We start from the raw sequence: 27,561 nt of genomic DNA on the forward strand, positions 1-27,561 counted from the left end.
CGATAAGTTTAGCAGCGTTTAAATAAAACACGACCGTTAAGTTAAAAAGTCTCCAATTTATTTCTGTTGCAAAACTAACAATACTTAATCGAATTTGAAAACATTTGCTTAGTTATTGGTATTGGTATAAGTTGCTTGTTCTAAATATATATACATGTATGTATATATATATATATATGCACATCTGGCAGGCATCATTTAGCATATAGTACGCGTGCCCCCCTCCCCTTTCGAGACGTTGCGTTTTTCCCCCGTCACCAAAACCGTTCCCAACCCAATCAAACCGTTCACAGACTCTAAATGGCATCAAAGTTTGCACACTTTTGGATTTGATGATATTGTGATAGCTATTGCTCCTTAGCCAGGCGCCGCAGGGCACGCTTGCGTGTACCTAAAATATTCTTAAGCACTTCGTTTCTGGCAAACTGTTCACCGAACACGGCCTCTGTAAAATGTATGACCAATTGAAGCAATGCATGTGGTAGATATCCAGCGGTTTGTGTGGCAATGCCGAGTGTGGCCAATGCGGATTTTACATACGTTTCGGGCGAGGGCGCAAACACGCTCGGCTTACGTATCTTGGACATGTTCGTGGCAACAAAGCCCGGCTGCACACTCTGTATAATAATGCCATGCGTTTTGTATTCCGTCTGCAGATCATCGCTGAACTTGTTCACAAATGCCTGCAAAGCACAAAGAAACCCAAATTAATAAATGTCGATTTCCATAAGGTGAATGAGATGAGATGGATTAAGCGCGTCGTCCGTTTGCTCACCTTTGTGGCGCTGTAGACGCTCAGCAAGGGATTGGGTATCACGCCCGCCGTTGATGACAGATTTATGATGACGCCCTTGCGCTTCTGCACCATGCCCGGCATAAAGAGGGCGGTCATGTGCGTTACGGAATGTATATTGGCAGCGACAATGTTGCGCAGAAACTTCGGATCCGCATTGTAGCAGTCCAGAAAGTATTCCGGATGGCTGTAGCTGATGCCCACATTGTTCACCAGCACGCCCACGTCCAGGCCGGCAGTTTCCGTGCGTATCTTCTCATAGATATCCGCGCCGCCCGTGAAGTCCACATCGATGATGCGCACCTCCACGCCGAACTCATCGCCTGGAAGTATGCCACACACAACCGCACATATCTATTAAAAGCCTGGCTTAAACGCGCAAATTCAGTTCTTACCAATTTCCTTGGCCACAGTCTTCAGCTTTTCCAACGAACGACTAATCAACACCAGCTTCAGGCCTTTGCGTGCCAGCTGCAAAGTTTTAAACAGGCGAGTTTTTAGCATAATGTAGTTTTTGTTTATATTTTAAAAGGATCCACAGATCCGACAAATACTTATCCACTCTTGGGCATACTTTAAGGCTGAACTTTTGATGTGGACGCCAAGCGAGGATTAGATTATGCCTTTTATCCCTGCCTAAGATTTTATATAGTATTTGATAGGAATTCGAATTTATATAACTGAACTCTTTTATAGTAAATTCTCCTCATATATGGGCTCTATTTGTTTATTATTACTGGATTACAAATGCTCTAGAAGTTCCAGATAGGTTGAAAGTTGAGGGGAAACATGAACACACAGAAACAAGCAGACAGATCGAACAAGTTCGAACTCGGTAAAGTTCTGTATTAAGCATGAGCCGAACCTTAACATGGATAAAGGGCTGTAAAAGGCTCGAACCGGGTTCACGAACCGAACCTCAAGGGGAAGCATGAATACACAGAAACAAGCAAACAGATCGAACAAGTTCGAACAAGTTCGAACTCGGTTAAATTCTGTATTAAGCATGAGCCGAACCCTAACATGGATATAGAGCTCAAGCCGGGCTTACGAACCGAACCTTAAAGGGAAGCATGCGAAGCGAAGCGTGATCCGAATTTGTAAATATTTATATTACAGTAAGTTTTCGATACCATAGAATGCCATACAACTTATTTAAGTTAAGAGCTGCATAAATTTTGTTCCTTTAGTCTCGCTCGCCAAATGGGAGGCGGATCAGATTCACAGAGTCGAGGTAAGACTGACCCTGACCAGCTAACCTAACCCCACTAATATACTAGAAATCCCTGGCTAAACAGGAGTCCAGCTGCTTTATGATCGCTAAAACTGTTAATTGGCCCACTGTACCGATGAAATGCACGAGAGACATTTCGTTATCAAAGAAACTTGGTAAACTTTCTGATAGTTAAAAGTGTGCGTTAATTTTGTAATATAGATAAGGATTGATTTATCGAACATTCCCCAGTTCTGCTCGGGCTAAAAAAAATTGAAAAAATGTATGCATAGAAGAAACTAATTGAATAACGAAACTGGACTTCTGGCGACCCCGCGACTACAGCACACGGCTGTACATTAGAGTTTAGTCGGGGCTCTTTAGTTTTTTAGCATACTCAAAAGCAAAAGCAAAAACAAAAGCCATTTGATAGCCACATCGAATGCTAATGACGAATGCTGAAGGAAAATGCCAAAGCCAGCAACGGAGCACGATCAAGTGTGTGGATCGATGGGCGGCATAGATATATCACAAGTCTTTATACGCTTGTGTGGGATATTATAATTTTGACCCTTAAACTATATATCTATAGATATTCTTGATCGGAATCCAACAGCCGCGTTGATATAGTCTTTGTTTTGCGTCGGTTCTACAGGAGTTCTATCTCACATGGGAGCGAGTTCTTATCAACAGCGGATTATCATATCTAAAGCAACTTATAGGGTATATTAGCTTCGGCGCGTTGAAGAACACGGCTCTTGTTTATATTGTTCGTGTGCAAAGTTCCGGGTAACTGAAAACAACAGCTGTTCCCCCTAGATTTGTATAGCCAACTGGACGTTGACACATGCAACCGAACCAGAAAATTTGCTGAATATCGCAATATCAACAGTTCTAGGGCTTGTGCAAACACACACACAACTCAATTCAAGTATATTTGCCGAACTGACAAAACTGACAAAACCGAAAGCTGTGTGTTGTGTTGGTTGCACTTAGCTGCTTAATGGATAATTAGCACTTGACTAAATTGCAATAGCGTGCATTAGCGTATAGAAAGCTAGAGGAGCTATAGCCTACAGTCCATCTAAGTATCTATATAAAGCTATGGAGCTCTAGAACTGGATGCACACAATGTTCAAGTCATGCGCTAATGTTTAGGGCCTAACTAAAAAATTCAATCGTTAATTGCACATTATCTCCTCTTCTTTTGTCCAATTGGTCAACGTCATTATGGATTTTGCAATGCAATGAATATAATAAATTAGAAAAAAAAATCTTTGCCAAGAAAACGAAAGAACTATTCATATATAAAAACTCAATCTACAAACGATTCTGCCTATGGCATTATATGATATAGTTGTCCGATGTTGTTGGAACCCGCAAATGTCAAGTATAGATAAGATCTATTGAAAAACAAAAATGTTCGACTATTGATACTGATCAAGAATATATATACACTATAGGGGCTCAGAAATGTCTCCTCACAGATTGTGATCAAATCATAATACCCTCTGCAATATAGAACGCGAGGAGCTCATTGCACTTCCTATGCACAGATGGAGATTATGGAATCTAGAATTGGAATTGGATTCGCCCTTCCGTATTTAGGTGCTGCGTGCGTCGTACATACCTCCCTGGCATAGGCCTTGCCAATGCCATCCGTGGAGCCGGTAACAACTGCAATATACGAATTATTATCAAGATGAGTAATGGGTAATGGGTTGACCCTTATCAGCTGTTGCTGTGGACGGAGCAAAGTTCAAATGCAGTGCACTTACCTGCCCATTCGCCCATCTCGGCCAGATTGACCGAGGAGCCGCACAGCCTGGGACCAATCACATTCGCATAGATCCACGGCAAGACCTTGCGGCAAATCTGAAAGCCCACAATGCTCATCGCAATGCCACCCAAAATGCTCAAAAGACGCGAATGCTCCTCCATTGCCGAACCAGTAAAAATTCCCCCTAAATTTTCCAGTAAACAAATGTCAAGACGAACAATTGCCGCTGCTGTCGTTGCTGTCGCTGCGGACTCCGTTGGCTGCCTGAATGCTTGTCGCTGGGAAGCTCGGTTGCTCGATTTGCTGCTGCCGCGGCTGTCGCTGTGGGCTGCGCTGCTGGCGTCGTCGATGTATTGGCTACTATGGGCTACGCTCTGCTCTGCTCTGCCCTCTCCGGCAGAGTTCGTCAATTGAATTTTATAAATTCACTGAATGTCTCTGGGCATTAAATTTGACGCGGGCTTCTCGCTGTTTAATATTCAAAAGCAGTTTACCGCGCGTGTTGCTGTTGTGCATAGAAAAAGGAGAGCGAAGAATTTTCTTTTTGATTTTGCCAGCTTTAATTATGGGCTGCGAGAAAATCTATGTATATGAAAATTTAAGAAATTACTGCATGAGATGTCAGTTGCGGCACGGAAAATTAAATGAACGGTTCTTTTTTGCCGACTGAGCATAATTGTGTGCGTCCGTTTGCATGTGTGCGTGTGTGTGTGTGTGTGTGTGTGTGTGTGCTCGGCTGCGAGTCGTGCTCTCACGATTTTTGGCTCGTCATATCGCACCACCACCACCGCCAATGGCAGCACTATGCGATAAGGGGGCACATGTGCTCGGCATATGCCACACAAACACACGCTCACACACACACACACACACACACATAACAGCGATGCTTGCTCTCAGTGAAATTGCACATGCGCAGGAAGAAGCCGCAGCAGCAGCAGCAGCAGCAGTACCTCAAATTAAACCGATGACGATATTTTTTGGCGCGCTCAAATGCGAATTTGATTTTCTGTGTGTGCGTGTGTGTGTTTCGCTGTTCGAATTTTGGCGAGCACTTATCGAATAGAGTTCTGTATAGTTGTTTGTTAGAAATGTTTGTGTTGCGCAACGGACAAAATGTCACAGAGCTTCCATGACAGCTAGCAAGGCGAGTCCTATGGTCAGTGTTGCTTAACTACAACAAAAGCACGCTAGATGGCGTAGCCGCTCATGCCAAGTGTTGCATACGTCTGGGCTGTGGTTAAATAATATAAGATATCCATTGAATATGATTACAATTATGTTATTTAAAAAAGGTTATTTAACTAGTTGCACATTTCGTTGTGATAAGTTGTTTTGCTTTGAATCGATTGCTGCAGTCTCTTCAGAGTTTGCAGGTCTGGCAACTCTGTGCAGTTGGCGCCACAGCAGCCCCTTGCGACCCAATCGCAGCCGTAGAGATAAAAAAACGAGGGACAACGAGCAGAAGCAACTGGCAGAACAACGCGTTATTGGCAAACGGGATACGAGTCCTGGTCTCCGTCAGTCTCGTGTCAATTGCGTGCGTACCAAGAACGTTGTCGGCACCGGCAAATGCGACATGGGCATAGATATTATGATATCATTAAATGTGAGCAATTCCGAGTGAAAATATGAAAACAAGCAATTATTTGATTTTGTGTTTTTCAATTGTTGTCTGCTCAACTAAAAATAATATTAAAAGCCAGCCAGTTGGTCTGTAAATATATTTGTTTTGTTTTGTTTTTTTTCGAGAGTGCTTTAACATGTTTAACTTTTGCAGTCTGAACAAAGAATTTGCATAAAATATGTTCACATACGTGTAAATGTCATAAACTGGCAATCAAATGTTTCATATCGAGAATCGTGAGAATCTTGAGAGCCCATTAAATGCTGCTGCTGCTGCTGCGGCCTTCTCTGATTGGAGCAGCTTTAGATAGGCCCAAAAAGAGCAGAGCGCCGAGCAGAGTGCCATGCGCACAACGCATCCTGACCTACATTCCGATTATTGGTCATCTAAGCAGCAGCCAAGTAGTTCCCAAAACGAAGATAAATACAAAAAAATACACACGCACCACACACTCCATAAACTGTTGGAAGCTACCTAATAAACGTTTTCTCGTCCTTCGCACAGTGAATCGTTATCAATCGACGCAAAAAGCGAATCAATCCGAGAAACGAGACTCCAATATGGTTAGCTGCAAGCTATAAGGAATTCGATTCCGATTCCGTTGCATTCACAGCTATTCACGGGCAAAGAAACCAAGAAGAAGAAGAAGCAGCGCAAGAAGTAAAGAGAGAGAGAGAGAGAGAAAAACTTAAACAGTTTTCTGTGCATTTTTGATAGCCTTTGAAGCTATTCAAAAGATGTTGCTGATTAGCTAAAAGCCAAAGGGACCGAGAGAAAAGTACAACAGCAATTTAATTGGGATTCGAGTACATTGTAATCGTATGCTGCGGTGAGTTGTTTTTTTTTTGGTGACTTGATTCATATCGTATGCAGTTGGTATATGGGAACACTTGCAGTGATGAAATCCCGATTATTTTGGATATTTGCAATAATATACTCGTCGCTACATCAGATAGGTTCCGGATCCACCTCGACGACATGTAAGTATTTGATTTGAGTTCCCTGCCCATTCGAACTGATCTCTAATTATCGTTAATCTGCCATCAATTAAACTTGCTTTAGTTGCTTTGCTTTGGCAATCAATCAGATATCTTCTATATCTTCTTCTACATCTCTGCTACATCGAAAGCAAAGTTTTTCTGTGCAAAACCTCATTTATTTTTGGAATATGACTTACTTTTTGGAAATGAACTTTATGTTAGAGACACATATTCGATTTTGGCTGCAATTAGGTTACTCGGAGAGTTCCAAACATAATATTACAAGTATTGCCAAGCCTTTAATATTCGTTAACTTTCATACCAGACTTCATTCCATTTTCTAAAGTTGGTTAACACGATTTTATTAATTGGCGTCCATTTTCCATCTAAAACTCATCGACATAAATTTCAACAAAGATCAAAAACCCAAGACAGCTTTCCATCAATTTTCCACCCTTACGTGTGAATTTTGTCAAAGCATTGATTTGAATGACAAAAGCTGACTGCTATGACAATGCCAGCTTCATAGCGCTTAGAGTTTGGCTTGTGTGTTCATCAGTCAATCAGTCAATCAATCAATCAGTCAATCAGTCAATCGATCAGTCAATCAGTCAGTCAATGAATCAGTCAATCAATCAGTCAATCAGTCAGTCAATGAATCAGTCAATCAATTAGTCAATCAATCAGTCAATCAATCGGTCAGTCAATCAATCAATCAGTCAGTCAATCAATTAGTCAGTCAGTCAATCAATTAGTCAATCAATCCGTCAATCAATCGATCAATCAATCAGTCAGTCCGTAGAATAATGTAGTGAGCCCCAGATATTTGCAGTTTTCACACATTTTCTCACATTTTCAACGCTAACAGTGAAACGTATCAATCAACCAACCAATCAATTAGTCAATCAATCAGTCAATCAGTCAGCCAATGAATTAGTCAATCAATCAGTCAATTAATCAGTCAATCAATCAGTCAATCATTTAGTCAGTCAGTCAGTGAGTCCGAAGAATAATGTAGTGAGCCCCAGATATTTGCAGTTTTCACACATTTTCTCACATTTTCAACGCTAACAGTGAAACGTATCAATCAACCAATCAATCAGTCAATTAATCCGTCAATCAATCAATCAATCAATTAGTCAATCAATTAGTCAATCAATTAGTCAATCAATCAGTCAATCAATCAATCAGTCAATCAATCAGTCAGTCAGTGAGTCAGGAGAATAATGTAGTGAGCGCCAGATATTTGCAGTTTTCACACATTTTCTCACATTTTCTCACATTTTCTCCCATTTCCAACGCTTATAGTGAAACGTCCCCGAGCTGGAGATCCGTTTGATACGTTCCCGAAAAACTTCTGGCAAGAGTTCTCATCGCCGTTCACAGACACGCCCGAAGATGAAGAGCTGGAGGTTACCGAGACGACAACGCACGAGCCATTCCCATTTTTCGCCGATCCGTATACGACCATCAATATAAGCACCCAGCTATCGTCGAGCGTCTATCTGCACTGTCGGGTCAATGACCTGCAGGGAAAGACGGTCTCGTGGATGCGACGCAAGGGCGAGGACCTGACCCTGATCACATTTGGCCAGCACACATATAGCGGCGATTCGCGTTACTCGCTGGAGTTCGAGGAGCCCAACGACTGGAAACTCTTGATACAATATGCCAACGAGCGCGACGAGGGCCCCTACGAATGCCAGGTCTCCTCGCATCCGCCATTGGTGCTCCTCGTCTACCTAACTATAATTGGTAAGGATTTAGTTCTCTAGTCTAGTCTCCAGGCCGAACTCTTATGAATTGTTGTTGCAGTTCCTCATGTGGAAATTCTCGATGAGCGAGGATCGGCCACGCCGGAAAAGTACTACAAGGCTGGCAGCACAATTGAGTTGCAGTGCGTCATCTCCAAGATACCGCATCCAACGTCATATATCACCTGGCGCCATGGTCAACGTTTGCTCAATTACGATACCAGTCGCGGTGGCATTAGGTAAATGACCCAACCGATATCCGGTTCGAACCAGCGTCTAGCCTTTACGGTTCGACTCAGTTTTAAGAGAATGTTGGCCCAGCGGATTCGAACCGGCTTGCTTCTGAGTTGCCTTACTCCCATGATCCCAACTTATATACAAACTCGAATAAACATCATTTTTATTTTTCTCCTTACACAGCGTTAAGACAGACATGCTGCCCGGCAGGGCCTTGAGTCGTCTCTATATAGCCAATGCGAATCGCCATGACACCGGAAACTATACCTGTATGCTGGGCAATGAGATAACGGAAACGGTTGTTGTGCATGTGCTTAATGGTAAGTCAAGAAACAGCTCGAAAAGCCAAGAAACGTTCAGATAAGCTGAACTGCATGTCAAAATTTATCAGCCAGTTTATTTAGCTGACAAGAGTATCGAACAATGTTGCCACATATGTTGAGCAGCTGGCAGCACTAAACAGTGTTGTTAAACAGTTAACAGTCTGTCGCCTGACAAAGCGTTGCCACCCAGCTAAAGAAAGCGGCTAACATGAACTTTGCCAGGAGCATGCATGAAACGCGACTTAGTACATATTTATATGAAAGAATTTATTGGCAATGTGTTGCATAAAACAGTTGTTGTTTGTTCCAGGTGAAGAGCCAGCTGCAATGCAACATGCGAATGGGACTCGATTTATATCCAGCCCCCTAACTATGGTTGTGTTTTTTTTCGTATTCGCGATAGTCAAACCATTTCAGCGATGACAACATTGTGAATGGCCTATAAAACTATGAAAAAAAAAAAAGAAAAACTTTAATATACTTCGAAGAAGTGAAAGCGACAGAAGTATTATAGGGGAAATGCATAAGCCAAAATATGAATCTTGTCCAGGATTGCATTTTCAACTTTTACTCGAATCATGGGTTGTTTACAAATTAAATCTATAGCATAATTGAATACTAATTGTAAGTCGAAGAGAAACGTGTGTATTTAAACAAAACCAAAAGGGCCGCATCACAACTAAATACAAAAAGGTCGTAAATAAGGGCGTACCAAGGAAGGAGCAAACCGAAAAAAGAGAAAAACTAACCTAACCTACAAATTGAGTTTTGCAATTAGAAATTGAATGTGAACACAACCTAAATTGTACAACAAGGGCCGTGTTTTTTGTTGGCTAACGTACCCCCTACCACCCTCCCGCCCTCCCTGCCTCCCTATACGTAGATAATGCCTCATGTTAATGGTTGTAGCTTCTTGAAATCGAACGGCATATCAGTTGGGATCATTGGAACATTTTTGGCTGCAATTAGTTATAAACGAATCATATTAAAGTTATAAGTAAGCCCCAATTTACTTTAAGTTATCGGTAAACGGAAACCAAACAAAAAAAAACAACAAATTATAAATTGATAAAATATATTTTGATTTTTATTGAGCAGCCCGTCTTCTAGATATACCACATAGATGTGCGTACTTAAATAGTTGTTATCCTCATATTTACACCAAGCGAAAAACCAAACAAGTAAGAGGTTCTAGTCGGGAGCTCCCGACTAGGGGATACCCTGCACCCTCTTCTTCCAACAGGCGATACGTATAAATAGAAAGATACTTGATATATATATACTAGCTCATATTATTTGCCGGAATTGCTCAAAAAACAGGATTTCGATACCGATTTTTATCGATTACTTGGGAACGGGGCAAGCTATCGAATATCGGAAACAAACTCGATCTGCGCGGGCACTAGGAGGACCTACAGCTAAAATTTGCAAGTCTCTGGCTCTTATAGGTTCTGAGATCCTTGCGTTCATACATACGGACAGACGCATAGACGGACGGACGGACGGACGGACGGACGGACGGACATGGCTAAGTCGACTCGTCTATTGATGCTGATCAAGAATATATATACTTCCTTCTGCCTGTTACATACATTTGCACAAATACATAATACCCTTTTTACCCATTTTCAATGGGTGCAGGGTATAAAACAAGAGAAACAAACATCATTATGCCATTCAAAATGGATACATATCCTTTAATTGAACAAATTGTCGGTACTTCGGTGAACATCCTTGGCCAGACCTACATAGTACATATGTGGTAGCTCTTGCTCTTGCTGGCAACCAGATAACCGAGTATTGCGAATTATTACGGACCAATCGGTAAATTCAGAATGATTTCATCCCCTCCCTCCCTACACATTTCTTTGATTGGGGCATTATATGTCTGATTTGGTATATATAGAACAAATTTCTAATGTGCTTTGAACCCGCTTGCATCATTATTGTTGTCACATTCATATATGTATACCTAAATCTATTCTTTTTTTTACTCCCAATTTCTAAACATATACTAAGAAATCGAAAATCGAAAATCAAAACAAACAAAAACTTAAAGCTCAGCTTAAACTACACAAAATTAAATGTTAAGGATAAAAGAAAAAAAAAAGAAAAGAAAAGATAAGAAAAAGAAACTCGGCTAATTTCGAATGGTCCACAGTAGTTATTGTAAATTATTCAATTGATCCCAACCAAAACGGCGGGTTGGTTCATTATGGTGTATGCCCTTAAATACAAAACAAATGTTGGAGTGAGATAACGAAACAATACTTAGAGACTAAAGAAAAGTGTGACGAAACTTTTAGAAGCATTTTGGTTACAGAAAAAATATTTAAGAATTATTACAAATAATTGATATTATGATAACTATAATAAATATTTATGTATGCGGCCAATGTCAATGTCAATGTCAAATGCCGTCATTAATATAATAATGCAGAAATTGTATAAGCCACACAGACACACACACACACACACACACACTCACACACACACTCACACATTTGTTTTTTCTATTAAAAAAAAATAAGGAAAACTTAAATTCGATTTATGTAGTTTTCATTTACAATGCAGAACCAAATAAAGAATCTATATGTATTTGAATTGTATTCAAATAGTCGTTAAATTATCGTAAGCTTTCTTCTTATCGATAACTTGTGATTTGTTTCGCTGCAGCAACGATATATTTAAGGATTCCAACGATTGTACTCAACCGATAGGTATCGTTAACATCGGTTTGATGTTGTGCTGATAACTTGCAGCGGCGCGAAATGTGAAAAGAGTATATTACATGTTTAATTGATTACGCAAAACAATTTTCGATTCAGCCTTAAATTTTTTACCATGTTCAAGTCAGTAAAATGCATACAATTTTCAATGGCTTATTCTCTTTTTAAAGGTGTTGCTATGTATGTTACAATCAATTTCATCGGACACAGTGTTAATTAATGCCAGAATAAAAGACTTGCAGCGCAACCTTGTAGTTTCGTGAGTGTCAACGATTAATCGATAGTTGCGGCAATGGCAATGCACTTTGCGTACGTTATCTTGTTAATATGCATTGACATGCCATATACATAGATAGGATGCACATGCATGTGCAGCAGGCACATGTATTTGTGACGTAGATAAAGAGCGTAACCTTATCCACAAGTCGCACGTGCTCGTCTAACGCTCATCTCTAATGTGTTGTATTGTAGCTGGATTCCAATTGGAAATTTGTTTTTAATGCTGCCCAAGCCAAAGAAGTACATAAGCTGTCTGTACGAACATTTCGGTCTGACCTCGTTTAAGCCGCTGCAATGGAAAGCGATTCGCGCCCTGATAGCACAGCCCCGCGGCGGGGATGTGTGCGCGGTAATAGCCACCGGCTATGGCAAATCGCTAACCTATCAGTTTCCCGCCTTTTATCTGAAGAAGGTGGTCGTTGTCATATCGCCGCTAATCGCGCTGATGGAGGACCAGGTGAACGCGCTGAATCAGAAGTCGAAGACGGGACCGTGCGCCTGTCTGCTGGGCACCGCCCAAGAGGATCGTGCCATCAAGGAGCGCATTTTGGCGCTGCAATTCAAATTGGTCTACGCAACGCCGGAGTATATAACCCGCGGCAATGGTTTGAAGATGTTGCGCGATCTCGGCCACAATCTGGCGCTGATTGCCATCGATGAGGCGCACTGCATCTCGAAGTGGGGCCACGAGTTTCGCCCCGCCTACCGCCAGCTCAGCCAGCTGCGTCTGGCTGTGCCCCAGGTGCGTCTCCTGGCGCTAACCGGCACCGCGACGCTGCGTGTGCGTCGCGACATCTGCGAGCAGCTGCAGATGCGCCGGCCGCAGCTGCTCTGCAGCGGCCTGGATCGACCCAATCTGGAGCTGACGGTGCGCCCGAAAGGCGCCAATCTTTGGTCCGATCTCCAGCCGTATCTGAGCTGGGCCGACGAAGCGGCCGGCGCCGTCATCATCTACAGCAACACCATACGCGAAACGGAGCACATGGCCCTGGAGCTGTGCCGGCGGGGCAAACGCTGCCACAGCTACCACAGCAAGCTGCCGCTCGAGCTGAAGCGCAGCAATCAGCAGGACTTTGCCAGCGATCTGGTACGCATCATGGCGGCGACGACAGCCTTCGGCCTGGGCATCGATAAGCCCAACGTGCGCCTCGTCGTCCACTATGGCGCGCCCAGCGACATGGAGCGCTACTATCAGGAGATCGGACGCGCCGGCCGTGACGGCCTCGCGGCCAAGTGTGTGCTCTTCTGCGGCGACACGGACGCCGCCACGCATCAGCGCCTGCAGCTGAGCCAGCCGCTGACGGCGCAGCGCAGCGAGGAGCTGCAGCAGCTGGCCCGCGCCATGCTCGAGTACACACAGACCAGCCAGTGCCGCCGGCAATATATACTCCGGTATTTCGATGATCAGGCCACGCTGGCCGCACTCCAAAGGCGGCACAATTGCTGCGACAATTGCCGCAAGGCGCGTCATCCGAAGGCGGCGCCGCCGCTCGATCCCAGCCAGCTGGATGTGAGCCGCGAATCGCAGCTGCTGCTGGCCATGCTGCGCGACGTTAACGGCCGCGTGGGCCTGGGCAGGCTGACGCTCGCCTTGCGCGGCTCCAGCAGCAAGCGCGTGCACAGCGATTGCCGCCGTCACGAGAACTTTGGCAGCGGCGCTCATCGTTCCAGTGTCTGGTACCGGGCTCTGGCCGAGCAGCTAAAGGCGACCGGCTACATCAAGGATGAGTTTCAGCGCAGCTCGAAGAGCGCCTTTGGCTTTCTGATGCCGCAGGTCACGCTCAAGGGCTGCTGCTGGCTGGACGAGGAGCCATCGAATCGCGAGCCCATCCACATTCTGGCCGGCTTCCGGCTGGCCAGGCTGCGGCAAACGTGCAACAAGAAACCATCAAAGGCTTCGCTAGACTGGGGCTCGGACATAGACCTCGATGAGCTGGACGAATCTGTGGCTTGTGCGGAGCAAACGTCGCTTTCGTCCAGCAACGATTCTGTTTGGGGTCCAGATCTGGACATTGACTTTCAGCAAATCGACGAGGCGGTCAACGCCCAATCCAATTCCAAAACCCAAACTGCGCCACCTGCGGCTCCTGGCCAGCACGAGCTGGCGTCCCTGCTCGCCGACTGCCAGAAGATCTTGCGCGAGGAGCAGGAGGAGAGCACGTGCACGCTCAAGGCGCGCAAGCGCGTCTGGCAATACCTGGAGGGCAGCTACCAAAAGCAACCCCTCATACCCAAGTACAAATACGGCGCAAGGCCGACCAAAACCAACTGACTACCATCTATATATATATAGATCCCAATCCTAATCTTAATTGTTACTAGATCAAATTTCTTGTTGAATTGTTTTCTTTAGCAACATTTTATTGAGGTACTTAAATAGGTACACACTTATAATTTACAACCAGCCTTTAATCAATTTACAAGCTGCTGTTAAAAATATTTCTATATATATATTTTGAAACATATTTTAGAAGATTAACAAAGTTGTTAAATAAGTTTTTTCGATATATTTGTTAAAGGAAAGTTTTCAAAAATATTTCCATATTATTTTGAATTTACAAGCAGCTGTTAAATAAATGTTCTATAAAATATTCCTAGTACTAATCCGAATTGTTACCATATATTTACTAGATCCAATATATTGAATTATTTTCCTTAGCAAAATCTTTTCGATGTACTTAAATAGTTACAATTATAAATTTACAACCAGCCTTTAATAAATTTACAAGCTGCTGTTAAAGAAATTTCTTCAAATTATTTCAATATATTTGTCAAATTGAAATTTGTCAAAGGAAACTTCTCAAAAATATTACCCTATTTTCTTTTAATTTTACAAGCAGCTGTTAAATAAATGTTTTATACAATATTTCCATTTGTACCTAGTGCTAATTCGAATTGTTGCCATATATTTAGTAGATCCAATATATAGAATTATTTTCCTTAGCAAAATATTTCGATGTACCTTAATAGCAACATTTATAATTTACAACCAGCCTTAAATAAATTTACAAGCTGCTGTTAAAAAAAGATTCTTTAAAATATTTCTTGATATATTTAGAAACATATTTTAGAAGCTTCGTATTAACCATCAGCTCTTCCATAAATATTCCATGTGCATTGAAAATATAAAAGAAAAATGTATTTTATACTTTAAAGGTTATAAATAATTTCAAGCACGTTTCAAATTCCAATATATAGTGAATGTGAGGTTAAGCCCGATGTTAAGTAATACAAGTGCATATACAAAGATCAAACAAAAGTTAAGTATAAGTATAATATAAGTTATATATCTGGTTAAATGGATATGGCTATAAATTTGTATATTGTTTGGGAGTTGTAAGGAGGGAAACGTCTACGATTGCAATCCATCGGCGGATTGATTATTGCCATCGGCAGTCGCTGGGCGAGATTCGCAGCTGTCCTCGCCGCTGCTGGTCGTCGAGGCGCCCTCCTCGGGCGAGATCTTTGACGCCTCATCCGAGGCCTCCTGCAGAGTATCCTGGGCCCTGGCGCTGGGCTGTTCGAGCTCCTCGGCCTCGGCGCCCTTCTTAGTCTGCCGTCAAATGTTAACAATTATTTATATTTATTGGCAATAGTTAAAGAAAATATATATAAGTTAACCTTCTTGCGCTTCTTCGGCTTCTCGGCTTTAACGGCGTGAAGCTCGGCCTCTTCTTGCTGGGCGGACTTGTAGCTGGGCGGAAAAAATTTGGCAGCCTCCTTATGGCCAACAACCGAGTTGGGGCTCACATAGCTGGGGCCATATTCCATGAGCAGCGGTATCGTCGGACCCGGCACCTTGTTTACTTTCAGCACAATTTTATCGGTGCTGCCAGAATAAATTAAATGAATCGTCGAACATTTGACATTTAAAACCAGGGTTGCAAGCCAGAAATCAAAAAATGGCCAACGATTCGGTTTGCGGTTCGTGAACCTGGTTTTTGACTGCGGTTCATTATTTTGAGCCGGTTTCGCTGAAGTTTCGGTTCATATTTGAAACTTAAGTGGAACTTTCGGTTCAAACTGGAACAATTTGAATGAGGCTTGCAGCCCAGTTGAGAACAGTTACTTACGGCACATAGGGCTTAGCATTGTATTTATCGACGGAGTTGGCTATAAAGACGGCAGTCTGCGGATTGTCGCTGGTAAAGAAGCCATAGAGCGGCACATCCTGCTTGCAGGCGTCGACCAGATTGATAAGATCTTTCTTTTTGTACGCATCGAATGTCATGATGATATGTGGCGGTTCGGGCGTCGGATCGGGCGGCAGAAAGGCGGCGGTTTGTGCCCTGAAATAGGTATAGATGAGGGCCGCATGCGTTCTCTGATCGCTTGCCACCCAGATGGGTGGTATTTTGATGGCCTTAAAGTGCAGCGTGTCCTCCGAAGGTTCTGAATCTGCTTCCTCATTTACTTAATTTGAAAATGCATTTATCTATCAAATTCTTTGCAGGTGCATTTTATGCGCTCACCTTCAATTTGTACCTGCACCGTTATTTCCAGGTCTGTTATCAGGGGTGGCAGAACGGTTTCCTCCTCGTTGAACTCGTCGGGTGGCTTTATGGTTTCTTTGGTCAGCTCATGTGCGTACTGCTGCAGTATTTTGGGCGGCGTTCCGATCGTTTCATCCACTTTCCAAAAGCACATGAATAGCTCTTTGTCGTACAAGTGTTGGATAACGTCGTTGGGCAATGGATTCTCGGCCGCAAAGTTGACAGTGTTGAAATCGTTTTCAGTTATGGTAAACACTTTGCGATCTTTGCACTGAATCTTCAATGGATCCGCCGGTTCGGAGAGCTTCTTGAACATATCCCGATTGACCTGCGGACCAAATACCGTAATGCCAATATCTGGCAAATTCTCCATGATGGTATCTGTCACATATCTCAAATACTCGATGCGCCTCCTTTTGCTCTCCTCCAGCTCGATCTTTGCGGCCAATTCCAGAGCCTCGTTCTTAATGCGCAAGTGTTCCAGCTCAATGGGCTGCAGCTCGGTTATTTCGTAGGTCTGGTGCGGCTCCTTGGCGATCGTTGACTCCAGCTCCCTGGTGATCATGGCCACCAGCTTGGGCACATCTGTGCCAAACATGATGTTGATGGCCTTGCCATTCTGTGCAAATCTAGAGTTAGTTTTTGGACAGACTTTCGTTGGACTACTTGCCGCTACAAACATCCAAGTGGGCTCACTTTTCTTATTAAACCGTTCCAGATACGAAATTGAACCAGCTTTGCACTATTTTTTGGTTGTATTATAATGAATATTTTATAGGTTAGGTGCATTAACCTAACCTCACACTTTTTTTTGTGAAACTTACAATCGCCAGTTGCAAATTATCGCCGCCCAGCTCAAGTTTAATTTTGCGCAGACTGCCCACCATGCCCACACACGGACCACACCATTCCGAATAGATATCCAGAACTATAATTGACAAAAAAAATAAAAAACACCGTTTCTCATACTCTTCTTCTTGCTGTTGCGACCTTTCAGGCATACCCAGGAGGCCGGGTCGCTGCAGAAACTTTTCGAACTCCTCATCGCTGCCGATGTCCGCCTGCAGCTGCTGAACTCCGCCCTTCTTTGCCATTTCATGCAAAATGATTTGCACTATTCGCTGGGGCTTGCAATTCGGCATATGTAGGTCTTCTATGCATTTAGCGCATTAATTATTGATTAAACTTTGCTCGCTCAGGTACTCTCAGGTACTCTAGAGAATAACAACCAACCAGCAACGTTGCCAAGCTCAGGTAAACAAGGTTTTTGACCCGGCTAAAAGTCGCTTCCTATTTATAGATTTCGTATAGTCTGAAGAGAAGAAGGTTTGTAGTGAGAAGAGAACGAAACAGCAGAATCCTAAAAAATAGGCTCGTTGGTTCGAAGACATCCTTGAAGACAGGTTTTCAGGTTGATCCCTTGGTTTTTTATATATATATGTTTAAGAAATGAGGCAGAAGTTAAGATAAATTCCATGGTTGGGGCCTAAGTTTGGTTTAGTTTGGGTTTCGGTTCAGTCATTTTTTTGGATTAGGTTCGGTTCAAATTAAAAAATATAAATTGATTCGATGCTCGTCTTTACAGGCTATTTGATATTGTGACAGCATAAATGTATTTTTATATTTTCGCTAAATAGCTTAAAGTGCCTGTTTGTGCCTTAAAAACGACCAAGCACACGTTTAACATGGCATATAAAATCAATAAAAAAAATAAAAAGAAGCCGGTTATGGAGGGTTGGTTTCTCTGCCCACGTTGGGGTACATCATTAATGCGGCCTTTTGTTAACCTAAATAGGAAAGAATTTTCGTTTTGTTGTGTTTTTTCATAGAATTATTCTCTCAATGATTTACATGTATTTTCCTTGTTATAAAGATCTTTAAATTCAATATCCAGTGCAAAAACACATAATACGTAGACATAATACAAACATACACACCACACAATATATGTACATAGATACATAATGTACAAATATATACATATATATGTATACATATATATATATATATATATATATAGGCATATATATATATATATATATTAAAATACCAGTTTGTCAGTTTTACAATCTTAAAAAATGAATAATGGAAATATAGATGCAGCGGTGTTTCTGCTTCAACTCTCGGCAGTTCGATTTATGAAAACAGAAACAAGTGCAACAAATTCATGGGGCGAATGCCAATAAAGGTTGTTTGCTATTAGGACCAAGCGTAGTGGAAACCATCGGTGACGTCTCACGTCTCACGTCTCCTGGGAATGATGCTGTGTTGAATGTTCTCTCTCTTCTTCATTTTGAGTTTTTCCAAAATGGTTCGCTTCACGTTTGCCTTTTGGTGTTGCCATTTGTAATAGTTGTTGGTCTCACAGATGTGTTTGGTTGGTTAGTGTGAAGCACAGTGTTAGGGCATTAAATGTGCTTGACTAGACGCAATTGGACAGTGAATTTGGTGCCTGAACTATTCCAGGCCCAGCATCCAGTTGATGCCTTGTACTATGAAAAATATAAGTGGCTGCCATGCGACCAACCAGCGAATCCAGTCTAGCAGCCTACCATAAAGTACGTGTGGCTTCTCCCAACTGCAACACATTCAAATATTAGTATTTCAATTTTCAAAAAAATAGACCCAGCAGCTACACATACGGATTGCGAAACATTTTCTGTAGATCGACCTTCTCCTTGCAGTAGGGACACGTCTGCTTCTTGCCCACAATACACCAGCCTCGTATGCAGAACTCGTGGAACACGTGATTGCAGGACAGCTTGTAGGTGTTCTCGATGACACCCTCCTCCTTTTCGGAAACCAGCAATTGATTGCCGCACACCGCGCACACGTTCTGATCCAGATGCCGAGTGGGCATGCCTTGAGGCGTATAATACTGCAAATAGCCAAATATTTCAGAGTGCGCTAGTCGGGAATGCCCGTCTAGATGATACCCAAAAGCCGACATTGAGCTATTTTACGACCATTCTACCTTTCTTCGAAGCATACATAACAAAAACACACATACGCAGAAGGGAAATACTTCATATCCTTCATGAAATTGTTTAAATATGGCAAACAATAATGTAGACTTCTAGCTTTGAAGCATATGGAAATATCTCGTCTCGGAAAAAAATATTAATAGGCCCGTACTGCGTAGGGTATACGAGAAGTCTTTAGCTCTCCTAGTTACCGAGATCGCCGAACAGACAAACGGATATGGTTAGATCAACCCAGCTCTTCGGCCTGGTCAAGAGAATATATAAACTTTATGGGGCCGTCTCCCTGTTACAGACAACGGGCATTATGCCCTCTCGTGTTTGCTCGTTTTCAATGGGTTCTGGGTATGAATAGATAAGCCAGCTGGGACTACTTACACCAATGGCAGCAGCCATTTTATCTGAACATATCTCGGAAATGTCACGACCCAGTACACCAATATATAGGCCATAAAAACAGAACATGAGGCCGACATCCATCCAGGTGTTGGGCGGTTGCGCGAATATATAGTTCATGCCAAGAAAGGCGGCCATTATGACCAGATAGCCAATAATGCCCAATCCATAGCTTAGCTTGTAGATGAAGTAGAACCATTTATAGACGAGCCTATCGAAACAAGATTGGGCTAAAGGCAAAGGTTGATTTGTTAGAGCAGAGCAATCCACTCACCTGGGCGTTGTGCCCTGTATGGGTTTGGTTGTGGCACGACGCATCACAAGTGCCGTGATGCACGTGAATATTAGCCAAATGATAATGAAGCGTATCCAGATGAAGGTGCACGAGATGATAAGCGGTATTAGCCACATGGCAAGCAGTGTGACAAATGCATAGGATCTGTAGTGTCGTTTCTTCCATTCGACGAGTATGATTTGGGCAATGACTAGCGTCATAAACAATATGATGACCATTTCAGAGTGCATGGCATCGTGACCCTTGTGCTTCTCCACCATCAGCTGATGCTCAGCGCTGCAAATCGAAGAAGAAGGAGAAGAAGAAGAGATGAACTTTCGTGCAATAAACTTTCGCACCTTGAACCTTGTGGCCATCAGCTTACCGCATGCGCTCCTCCGGCGACATCTCGTCCAGGGACTGTAAATGAATGAATTTGGGGTTAACATTCGAAGGCAAAGATCTGCATTTTTCCCCCCTACCCCCTTACCTTGTTCAAGTCCACCGGGGCATGCAGGTCCATGTGCTGTTGATGCATATTGTCGCTGTGTGCCGGCGCGTACAAACCAAGCCGTCGTCTGCGTCTTTGCGGAATTTTGTGAACAATTTGGTTTCTCTCAACTTACAATTTATCTAAGTAATATATGGGTCTAAATAGAAAACAAATAATAATGGCAATATTACATATTGTCCCTGTTTTGCCTATCATCAGAGTGGCCTTGCCACTTGCTACTGACCGCTCAGCGGCGTTGCCATTTGTCAAGGCAGCGCCAGCAATTGAATGTTTATAATAATTCTCAACTATTTCGTTCGAACTTACTCATGCGCACGCATTCTTCAATTTAAAATGCAAACGTGTCAATTGTTGTAAATGAAAATTGCTAATACAATATGGATATGAAATTGAAAGAGCTGTAACGTATGCAGCAGGCGTTGCCACGTACGCGCACACCGCTCAGCTGTCTGACAATCGATAGGTAACACACTTCTGACGTTAAACAGCACTACTTCCATTGTTTATAAACTATAAACACAAAAGAAAACGTTAACGTTCGAGTAAATAGAAAATGCAAAGCGATCACTGGGGCTCCATGGATGAGGACAGCGTCGGCCTTCCGCCCGACAAGTTTGTGCCGACGACCGCCAAGAGGCTAAAACTGGATGAGATACGGCAACGCGGCGATTCGGTGCCGCTGCCCGTGGATAAACAGTGAGTACAGTGATGTCTGCCTGGAAACGCACATAATATATATATATATCTGTTGAACAACAGCGATGAAATTGAGCTAAAGAGCTCGCTGGTCACGCAAACCATCGAGGTGATGAAACAAACCGAAGTGCTGCAATCCCTCATCGATACGTACTCTAACAAAAATGTATGTAACATATTATGCATGCATTGCCGGTCACTATTTACTGTCTTTACTGTACTTAGGGCACTTCGAACTATCTGCTCAACCCCTGCCAGATGATACCCGAAGTAGACTTTCCGCCCGAAAATGCCGCCGATTTGGTGAGCGAACAGAAATTCCAGAAACCCATCTGGTTTATACCCACTGTGAATACGGCATATTCACGCGGTGACCCGCAACCCCATCCCGAAATCTCCAGCAACACCTGCCGCCATGCTCTGCGCAAAGTCATGTGCGGCCTGCTGCGTCTGGCGGGCTTCACCGACTGCTCCGAGACGGCGGTCATGCTGCTAACCGATGCGGCCGAAGAATTCTTGCGCAGCTTCATCACAGAGTATCGTGGCTACTATGACATCGATGACAGGCTGGAGAAGTCGACGATGCTGCAGCTGCTGCCACTGGAGCGAGCCTACTTCAGCATGACGGGCACATCACTGACCCAGGTGCACAACTACTACAAGCACAAGGTGATATCGCGCAATCGCGTCGAGATAGCCGAGTTCAACAGCGTGCTGCAGGAGTACGACAAGCTGATGAAGGAAAGCCAGAGCAGCATGCAGAAACAGCAGCAGATGCAGCAGCACCACGACTTCAATGGCCACGACTTTCTCAACATGCTCGAAATGCAGTCGGGCGACGATGGCGGCAGCAGCGCCAACGGCAGCAACAGCATGGGCAACATTGTCGGCGACATGCTCCAAGAGCTCGGCGGCAGCACTAACTCCAGCATATCGCTGAGCAACGGTCAGCAGCAAATACTAAGCGGCAATGCTTTATACGGCCTGCTCGATGGCCAAATGAGCAATACTAGCTCCACAATGGCCAGCACCAGCAACAGCAACAACTATCCGAACAATTTTGATACTTAGCACGACAGACAACACGTTAGCTGTAGCATAATTATCATTCGAGATATCGATGAGCAACTATTTTCATCAGATGAATGAAATTAAGGCTACGGCTAGCGCGAGCGCAGCCCTTTTTGTCAGCATAGTTTTACCCTCCAAGTGCCGAATATGAAATACCCTTGCAGGCAATACCCTTAAAGCAATATTTGCGATATATATTCCTCTATAAACTATCAAACTCGAATTTCGAGTTAATTGGCTTTCGAGAACAAGTTTTCCCATGCCAAACAAATTTCTTTCACAATTCTTCCTCTAGAGCTGTATAATATAGTAGTCCGATATTGATAAGATTGAGCGCATATATAGTTAGCATGGTATAGATCTTAAATGTTAAGATTGGTTAAAATATCTTGAAAATCAAAAATGTTTTTCATCTGACAGCTAGTTGATATAGTTATCCGATGTTGATAGGATTTGGCACGGATGTGAGCAGCACATTGAAGCGCGTAAATGAAGTCTGTTAGGTTGTATTGAGATGGATAAATGTTTTTTACAATAGTTCATAAGGCAGCTAATATAATATAGTATTCCGATCAGAACCACAAAGTAACATGTATCAAAATAAATACGCCGGACTTGGCGTATTGAGGCTGATTTGCCCGCCCACGTTTCCAGCTGTCCGCTCAAAAGAGTTGTGGACAAATTAAGCGATAACTCAGGAAAATCGATGTTAACAATTAGTTAAGCTTAACAAACACTTTTTATTTCAAATTGTAATTGTATACTTTTGCCAGTTTTTACATACATATGCCCAAGTGCATGGATTGTGAAAAAAAAACGATGCTATTTTAAGTTAAAAGTGAAAAGTAACCTTTAAATAAGTAAGAAGCAAGATGCGTCGACGATTATATAAAGATATGTTATATATGTTAAGAAGATAACTCCTATGCGTTGCACAATTCATAACAATAATTATAATGTCAGCTGCAAGGGTATAACAACTGCCAAATCAAAATGCAAATTGAGAAATCAGCTGCTCTCAAATAGAATCAGGAACTCTTTTATAGCAATAATAAGTCGCCTTATACATATACACATATACTAAATGAAAATTACTCGGCGTCGCTCGGGTCCAATGTTTAATGTTAAATAATGCAAGCGCTATGCGAAATCGCTTGTGCAATTTGCGCCAACTTTAGGCAAATTTTGTTTTTTTATTTATTAATATTGCTCTTTTCTTAGTGAATAAATCAATTAAGTATAAAATTCGAAAATTGAACTGACGACCTCACGTTTGCCAGTCCGACCACGAAGTTGTTTTGATGCTCTTTATGCAAACTTTCATTAACGGATTGCCCCACTTGGTGGTCAACCCGCAAGGAAGCTTCCAGCCAGTCAGAAGAAACTCGTTACAACTTTGTCTTTTTATTCTGAAATCTTTGGTTAATCTTTGTCTCGTTCCAGTTGTTTTTGCGGCGCTGCGCCGTAAAATCGTTTGTAGCCTCAATTGCCAGCAGCTTGTGGCCCTGAGCATCGCAGGCCTTGTACTCGAAGAGTTTATCCTTGCGGTATCTGCGAGGCGCCCAGCTGAGCACATCCTTGCCCTTAAGTATGGCATCGCCGCTGACGGCAACGGAGGCCAGTGCGGCAGTTGTTGACGTTTTATCCTGCTCCTCCCCCACCAGTTGACGCCGCCTTATGGTGGGCTTCTGTTGTGGGACCAGTTCCGGCTCGATGTCATCCACCACATAGCAATCGGCATTGGCGACAAGTTTCACCCGACTATACCAGGGTGTCTTCTCTTCCGGTGGAGCACTGTGGGACGGCTGCTCCGTTGCACAATATTCAATTTGATTCTGTATAATTGTGCTTAGCTTTTGCCAAAGGTGCGTTTGCATCTCTGGACTAACTTGCAGATCGCTGGCGGGCACAGCACTTTGCTCCGCCAAAAAACGCTCGCTTTTCGGCAAATCTTTCGCCGGCGCGGCAGCCGGCGGCGCTTTGATAGAACTTGTTTTGAACATGTCATTCGTGAGCAGTGTGTGGTCGGCAGCCTCCAAAAACAAACGCATTTGTGCGTCGTCTTCCTCGTCTGAATCCGTATCAATTTCTTTTAATTTGCTATTCGGTGCTAAAGACATAATGTGCGGCTTTTTATGGCAAATTGCTTTTGTTTACATTTAAGTATGGCACGCCTATCGATAACTTGGCCACCTGCGATTGTTCAGCACTGTGAACGATATTCGTGTTGTTTAACGGCAGACTGTCACAGACATCAAGCAAACTGTTATGGCACGCCTATCGATAACATGGCCACGTTCCGACCGATAAAAATATGCCAAAACCTGCGATTGTTCAGCACTGTGAACGATATTCGTGTTGTTTAACGTACATAAATCATCAAAATAGGATTTTCTTTACAAACGAATCGTTTTTTGGTCCACAGCTTTTGTTAACACATCGATGTTTAATTTGCTTGAATGCCATTTGATAGTAGGGATCCGTACGAATGCAAAATGGTATAACATTTCAAAATCAGACATCGTTTACCCGAGATATTCAGAAAAAATCATCAAAAAAGGTTGACTTTACAAACGAATCGGTTTTTGGTCAACCACTTTTTTTAACATATTCATTTTTAAAATGAAAAAAAAATCAAAAAAGTTTAGATTTTCGAACCGACCCCGAATTTGAGAAAAAACGTGATGTAACCCCTTGCCATTTTGATGATTTTGGTCAAAATTTAGATTTTCATTTTTTTGATGCCAATCGAAAGTACTGATCCTTACGAGTCCAAAATGATATTAAATTCCCAAATCGGACATTATTTGGCCGAGATGTTCCAAAATATCATCGAAAAAGGTTGACTTTACAACCGAATCGGATTTTGGTCAACCACTTTTTTTACCCATCGATTTTTGAAATGTTTGAATGCAGATTGATAGTAGGGATCCCTACGAATTCAAAAAGGTATAATATTTCAAAATCGGACAGCATTTACCCGAGATATTCAATAAAAATCATCAAAAAAGTTTCGATTTTCGAACCGACCCCGAATTTGAGAAAAAACGTGATGTAACACCTTGCCATTTTGATGATTTTGGTCAAAATTTAGATTTTTATTTTTTTGATGAAAATCGATAGTACTGATCCTTACGAGTCGAAAATGGTATAAAATTCCCACATCGAACACTATTTGGCCGAGATATTCAAAAAAATCATCAAAAAAGGTTGACTTTACAAACGAATCGGTTTTTGGTCAACAAATTTTTTTAACTCATCCATTTTTAAAATGTTTGAATGCAGATTGATAGTAGGGATCCCTACGAATTCAAAAAGGTATAATATTTCAAAATCGGACAGCATTTACCCGAGATATTCAATAAAAATCATCAAAAAGTTTCGATTTTCGAACCGACCCCGAATTTGAGAAAAAACGTGATGTAACCCCTTGCCATTTTGATGATTTTGGTCAAAATTTAGATTTTTATTTTTTTGATGCCAATCGATAGTACTGATCCTTAAGAGTCGAAAATGGTATAAAATTCCGAAATCGAACACTATTTGGCCGAGTTATTCAAAAAAATCATCAAAAAAGGTTGACTTTACAAACGAATCGGTTTTTGGTCAACCACTTTTTTAACCCATCCATTTTTAAAATGTTTGAGAAAAAACGTGATGTAACCCCTTGCCATTTTGATGATTTTGGTCAAAATTTAGATTTTTATTTTTTTGATGCCAATCGATAGTACTGATCCTTACGAGTCGAAAATGGTATAAAAGGTTGACTTTACAAACGAATCGGTTTTTGGTCAACCACATTTTTTAACCCATCCATTTTTAAAATGTTTGATAGCAGATTGATAGTAGGGATCCCTACGAATTCAAAAAGGTATAATATTTCAAAATCGGACAGCATTTACCCGAGATATTCAATAAAAATCATCAAAAAGTTTCGATTTTCGAACCGACCCCGAATTTGAGAAAAAACGTGATGTAACCCCTTGCCATTTTGATGATTTTGGTCAAAATTTAGATTTTTATTTTTTTGATGCCAATCGATAGTACTGATCCTTAAGAGTCGAAAATGGTATAAAATTCCGAAATCGAACACTATTTGGCCGAGATATTCAAAAAAATCATCAAAAAAGGTTGACTTTACAAACGAATCGGTTTTTGGTCAACCACTTTTTTTAACCCATCGATTTTTGAAATGTTTGCAGATTGCAGAATGCAGATTGATAGTAGGGATTCCTACGAATTCAAAAAGGTATAATATTTGAAAATCGGACAGCATTTACCCGAGATATTCAATAAAAATCATCAAAAAAGTTTCGATTTTCGAACCGACCCCGAATTTGAGAAAAAACGTGATGTAACCCCTTGCCATTTTGATGATTTTGGTCAAAATTTAGATTTTTATTTTTTTGATGCCAATCGATAGTACTGATCCTTAAGAGTCGAAAATGGTATAAAATTCCGAAATCGAACACTATTTGGCCGAGATATTCAAAAAAAATCATCAAAAAAGGTTGACTTTACAAACGAATCGGTTTTTGGGCAACAACTTTTTTTAACTCATCCATTTTTAAAATGTTTGAGAAAAAACGTGATGTAACCCCTTGCCATTTTGATGATTTTGGTCAAAATTTAGATTTTTATTTTTTAGATGCCAATCGATAGTACTGATCCTTAAGAGTCGAAAATGGTATAAAATTCCGAAATCGAACACTATTTGGCCGAGTTATTCAAAAAAATCATCAAAAAAGGTTGACTTTACAAACGAATCGGTTTTTGGTCAACCACTTTTTTAACCCATCCATTTTTAAAATGTTTGAGAAAAAACGTGATGTAACCCCTTGCCATTTTGATGATTTTGGTCAAAATTTAGATTTTTATTTTTTTGATGCCAATCGATAGTACTGATCCTTACGAGTCGAAAATGGTATAAAAGGTTGACTTTACAAACGAATCGGTTTTTGGTCAACCACATTTTTTAACCCATCCATTTTTAAAATGTTTGATAGCAGATTGATAGTAGGGATCCCTACGAATTCAAAAAGGTATAATATTTCAAAATCGGACAGCATTTACCCGAGATATTCAATAAAAATCATCAAAAAAGTTTCGATTTTCGAACCGACCCCGAATTTGAGAAAAAACGTGATGTAACCCCTTGCCATTTTGATGATTTTGGTCAAAATTTAGATTTTTATTTTTTAGATGCCAATCGATAGTACTGATCCTTAAGAGTCGAAAATGGTATAAAATTCCGAAATCGAACACTATTTGGCCGAGATATTCAAAAAAATCATCAAAAAAGGTTGACTTTACAAACGAATCGGTTTTTGGTCAACCACTTTTTTAACCCATCCATTTTTAAAATGTTTGAGAAAAAACGTGATGTAACCCCTTGCCATTTTGATGATTTTGGTCAAAATT

At 41.9% G+C, this 27,561-nt stretch overlaps 7 protein-coding genes across 10 annotated transcripts; 3 read left to right on the top strand and 4 right to left on the bottom strand.

Annotated features, from left to right (window-relative positions):
* Nucleotides 1–36: 36 nt before the first annotated feature.
* spidey lies at nucleotides 37–4,888 on the bottom strand. Of its 2 annotated transcripts, XM_064700107.1 has the most exons (7): nucleotides 4,740–4,888; nucleotides 3,785–4,368; nucleotides 3,637–3,683; nucleotides 1,189–1,264; nucleotides 776–1,116; nucleotides 541–683; nucleotides 37–445 (listed from the first exon to the last, which is right to left on the bottom strand). In XM_064700107.1, the coding sequence occupies exons 2-7, from the start codon at nucleotides 3,945–3,947 to the stop codon at nucleotides 430–432; spliced, it is 786 nt and encodes a 261-aa protein (XP_064556177.1). In that variant the 5' UTR covers nucleotides 3,948–4,368; nucleotides 4,740–4,888; the 3' UTR covers nucleotides 37–429. The 2 variants fall into 2 exon arrangements, with proteins under 2 accessions (XP_064556177.1, XP_064556176.1); XM_064700106.1 differs by having other exon boundaries at nucleotides 37–683; nucleotides 4,740–4,887.
* On the top strand, nucleotides 4,449–11,333 carry dpr14 (defective proboscis extension response 14). 2 transcript variants are annotated; one of them, XM_064700109.1, is made up of 7 exons: nucleotides 4,449–4,464; nucleotides 5,918–6,242; nucleotides 6,310–6,393; nucleotides 7,702–8,148; nucleotides 8,209–8,386; nucleotides 8,568–8,704; nucleotides 9,018–11,333. In XM_064700109.1, the coding sequence occupies exons 3-7, from the start codon at nucleotides 6,312–6,314 to the stop codon at nucleotides 9,128–9,130; spliced, it is 957 nt and encodes a 318-aa protein (XP_064556179.1). In that variant the 5' UTR covers nucleotides 4,449–4,464; nucleotides 5,918–6,242; nucleotides 6,310–6,311; the 3' UTR covers nucleotides 9,131–11,333. The 2 variants fall into 2 exon arrangements, with proteins under 2 accessions (XP_064556179.1, XP_064556178.1); XM_064700108.1 differs by lacking the exon at nucleotides 4,449–4,464 and adding an exon at nucleotides 5,321–5,395.
* A 602-nt stretch (nucleotides 11,334–11,935) lies between these two features.
* Nucleotides 11,936–13,987, top strand: LOC135440815 (bifunctional 3'-5' exonuclease/ATP-dependent helicase WRN-like). Its single transcript, XM_064700179.1, has one exon. It carries the CDS (start codon nucleotides 11,936–11,938, stop codon nucleotides 13,985–13,987), a length of 2,052 nt encoding a protein of 683 aa, XP_064556249.1.
* Nucleotides 13,988–14,574: 587 nt separating this feature from the next.
* LOC135440817 (uncharacterized) lies at nucleotides 14,575–17,317 on the bottom strand. The gene is made up of 6 exons (XM_064700181.1): nucleotides 17,212–17,317; nucleotides 17,033–17,136; nucleotides 16,188–16,950; nucleotides 15,789–16,128; nucleotides 15,337–15,544; nucleotides 14,575–15,268 (listed from the first exon to the last, which is right to left on the bottom strand). Exons 1-6 carry the CDS (start codon nucleotides 17,300–17,302, stop codon nucleotides 15,068–15,070), a joined length of 1,707 nt encoding a protein of 568 aa, XP_064556251.1. The 5' UTR covers nucleotides 17,303–17,317; the 3' UTR covers nucleotides 14,575–15,067.
* Nucleotides 17,318–18,300: 983 nt separating this feature from the next.
* Nucleotides 18,301–20,779, bottom strand: LOC135440820 (E3 ubiquitin ligase RNF121). Of its 2 annotated transcripts, XM_064700185.1 has the most exons (7): nucleotides 20,680–20,779; nucleotides 20,350–20,492; nucleotides 20,245–20,279; nucleotides 19,860–20,156; nucleotides 19,568–19,796; nucleotides 18,851–19,086; nucleotides 18,301–18,786 (listed from the first exon to the last, which is right to left on the bottom strand). In XM_064700185.1, the coding sequence occupies exons 2-7, from the start codon at nucleotides 20,395–20,397 to the stop codon at nucleotides 18,666–18,668; spliced, it is 966 nt and encodes a 321-aa protein (XP_064556255.1). In that variant the 5' UTR covers nucleotides 20,398–20,492; nucleotides 20,680–20,779; the 3' UTR covers nucleotides 18,301–18,665. The 2 variants fall into 2 exon arrangements, with proteins under 2 accessions (XP_064556255.1, XP_064556254.1); XM_064700184.1 differs by lacking the exon at nucleotides 20,680–20,779 and having other exon boundaries at nucleotides 20,350–20,585.
* Nucleotides 20,780–20,832: 53 nt separating this feature from the next.
* Spt7 lies at nucleotides 20,833–23,377 on the top strand. Its single transcript, XM_064700183.1, has 3 exons — nucleotides 20,833–21,069; nucleotides 21,133–21,235; nucleotides 21,295–23,377. The coding sequence occupies exons 1-3, from the start codon at nucleotides 20,927–20,929 to the stop codon at nucleotides 22,138–22,140; spliced, it is 1,092 nt and encodes a 363-aa protein (XP_064556253.1). The 5' UTR covers nucleotides 20,833–20,926; the 3' UTR covers nucleotides 22,141–23,377.
* A 26-nt stretch (nucleotides 23,378–23,403) lies between these two features.
* Nucleotides 23,404–24,330, bottom strand: LOC135440822 (uncharacterized). The gene has a single exon (XM_064700186.1). It carries the CDS (start codon nucleotides 24,258–24,260, stop codon nucleotides 23,529–23,531), a length of 732 nt encoding a protein of 243 aa, XP_064556256.1. The 5' UTR covers nucleotides 24,261–24,330; the 3' UTR covers nucleotides 23,404–23,528.
* Between the last annotated feature and the right edge of the window lie 3,231 nt (nucleotides 24,331–27,561).

This window comes from Drosophila montana, unplaced genomic scaffold (assembly GCF_035044405.1).
Source record: "Drosophila montana isolate Dmon_TW-CO22-7 unplaced genomic scaffold, ASM3504440v1 contig_1687_1, whole genome shotgun sequence".
Classification (NCBI taxonomy): domain Eukaryota; kingdom Metazoa; phylum Arthropoda; class Insecta; order Diptera; family Drosophilidae; genus Drosophila; species Drosophila montana.

Coding starts and splice junctions, on each gene's coding strand:
- spidey (XM_064700106.1), bottom strand. CDS start 3,947: ATGGAGGAGCATTCGCGTCTTTTGAGCATTTTGGGTGGCATTGCGATG. Junction 1,265..3,636: donor GCAAGGCCTATGCCAGGGAG/GTATGTACGACG, acceptor AAAACTTTGCAG/CTGGCACGCAAAGGCCTGAA. Junction 1,117..1,188: donor GACTGTGGCCAAGGAAATTG/GTAAGAACTGAA, acceptor GCATACTTCCAG/GCGATGAGTTCGGCGTGGAG.
- dpr14 (XM_064700109.1), top strand. CDS start 6,312: ATGAAATCCCGATTATTTTGGATATTTGCAATAATATACTCGTCGCTA. Junction 6,394..7,701: donor CGGATCCACCTCGACGACAT/GTAAGTATTTGA, acceptor CAACGCTTATAG/TGAAACGTCCCCGAGCTGGA. Junction 8,149..8,208: donor CGTCTACCTAACTATAATTG/GTAAGGATTTAG, acceptor TTGTTGTTGCAG/TTCCTCATGTGGAAATTCTC.
- LOC135440815 (XM_064700179.1), top strand. CDS start 11,936: ATGCTGCCCAAGCCAAAGAAGTACATAAGCTGTCTGTACGAACATTTC.
- LOC135440817 (XM_064700181.1), bottom strand. CDS start 17,302: ATGGCAAAGAAGGGCGGAGTTCAGCAGCTGCAGGCGGACATCGGCAGC. Junction 16,129..16,187: donor GGTGCAGGTACAAATTGAAG/GTGAGCGCATAA, acceptor TTTCAAATTAAG/TAAATGAGGAAGCAGATTCA. Junction 15,269..15,336: donor AGCCGAAGAAGCGCAAGAAG/GTTAACTTATAT, acceptor ATTTGACGGCAG/ACTAAGAAGGGCGCCGAGGC.
- LOC135440820 (XM_064700185.1), bottom strand. CDS start 20,397: ATGCATCAACAGCACATGGACCTGCATGCCCCGGTGGACTTGAACAAG. Junction 19,797..19,859: donor ATACAGGGCACAACGCCCAG/GTGAGTGGATTG, acceptor TTGTTTCGATAG/GCTCGTCTATAAATGGTTCT. Junction 18,787..18,850: donor CAGAAAATGTTTCGCAATCC/GTATGTGTAGCT, acceptor AATGTGTTGCAG/TTGGGAGAAGCCACACGTAC.
- Spt7 (XM_064700183.1), top strand. CDS start 20,927: ATGCAAAGCGATCACTGGGGCTCCATGGATGAGGACAGCGTCGGCCTT. Junction 21,070..21,132: donor CCGCTGCCCGTGGATAAACA/GTGAGTACAGTG, acceptor GTTGAACAACAG/CGATGAAATTGAGCTAAAGA. Junction 21,236..21,294: donor ATACGTACTCTAACAAAAAT/GTATGTAACATA, acceptor TACTGTACTTAG/GGCACTTCGAACTATCTGCT.
- LOC135440822 (XM_064700186.1), bottom strand. CDS start 24,260: ATGTCTTTAGCACCGAATAGCAAATTAAAAGAAATTGATACGGATTCA.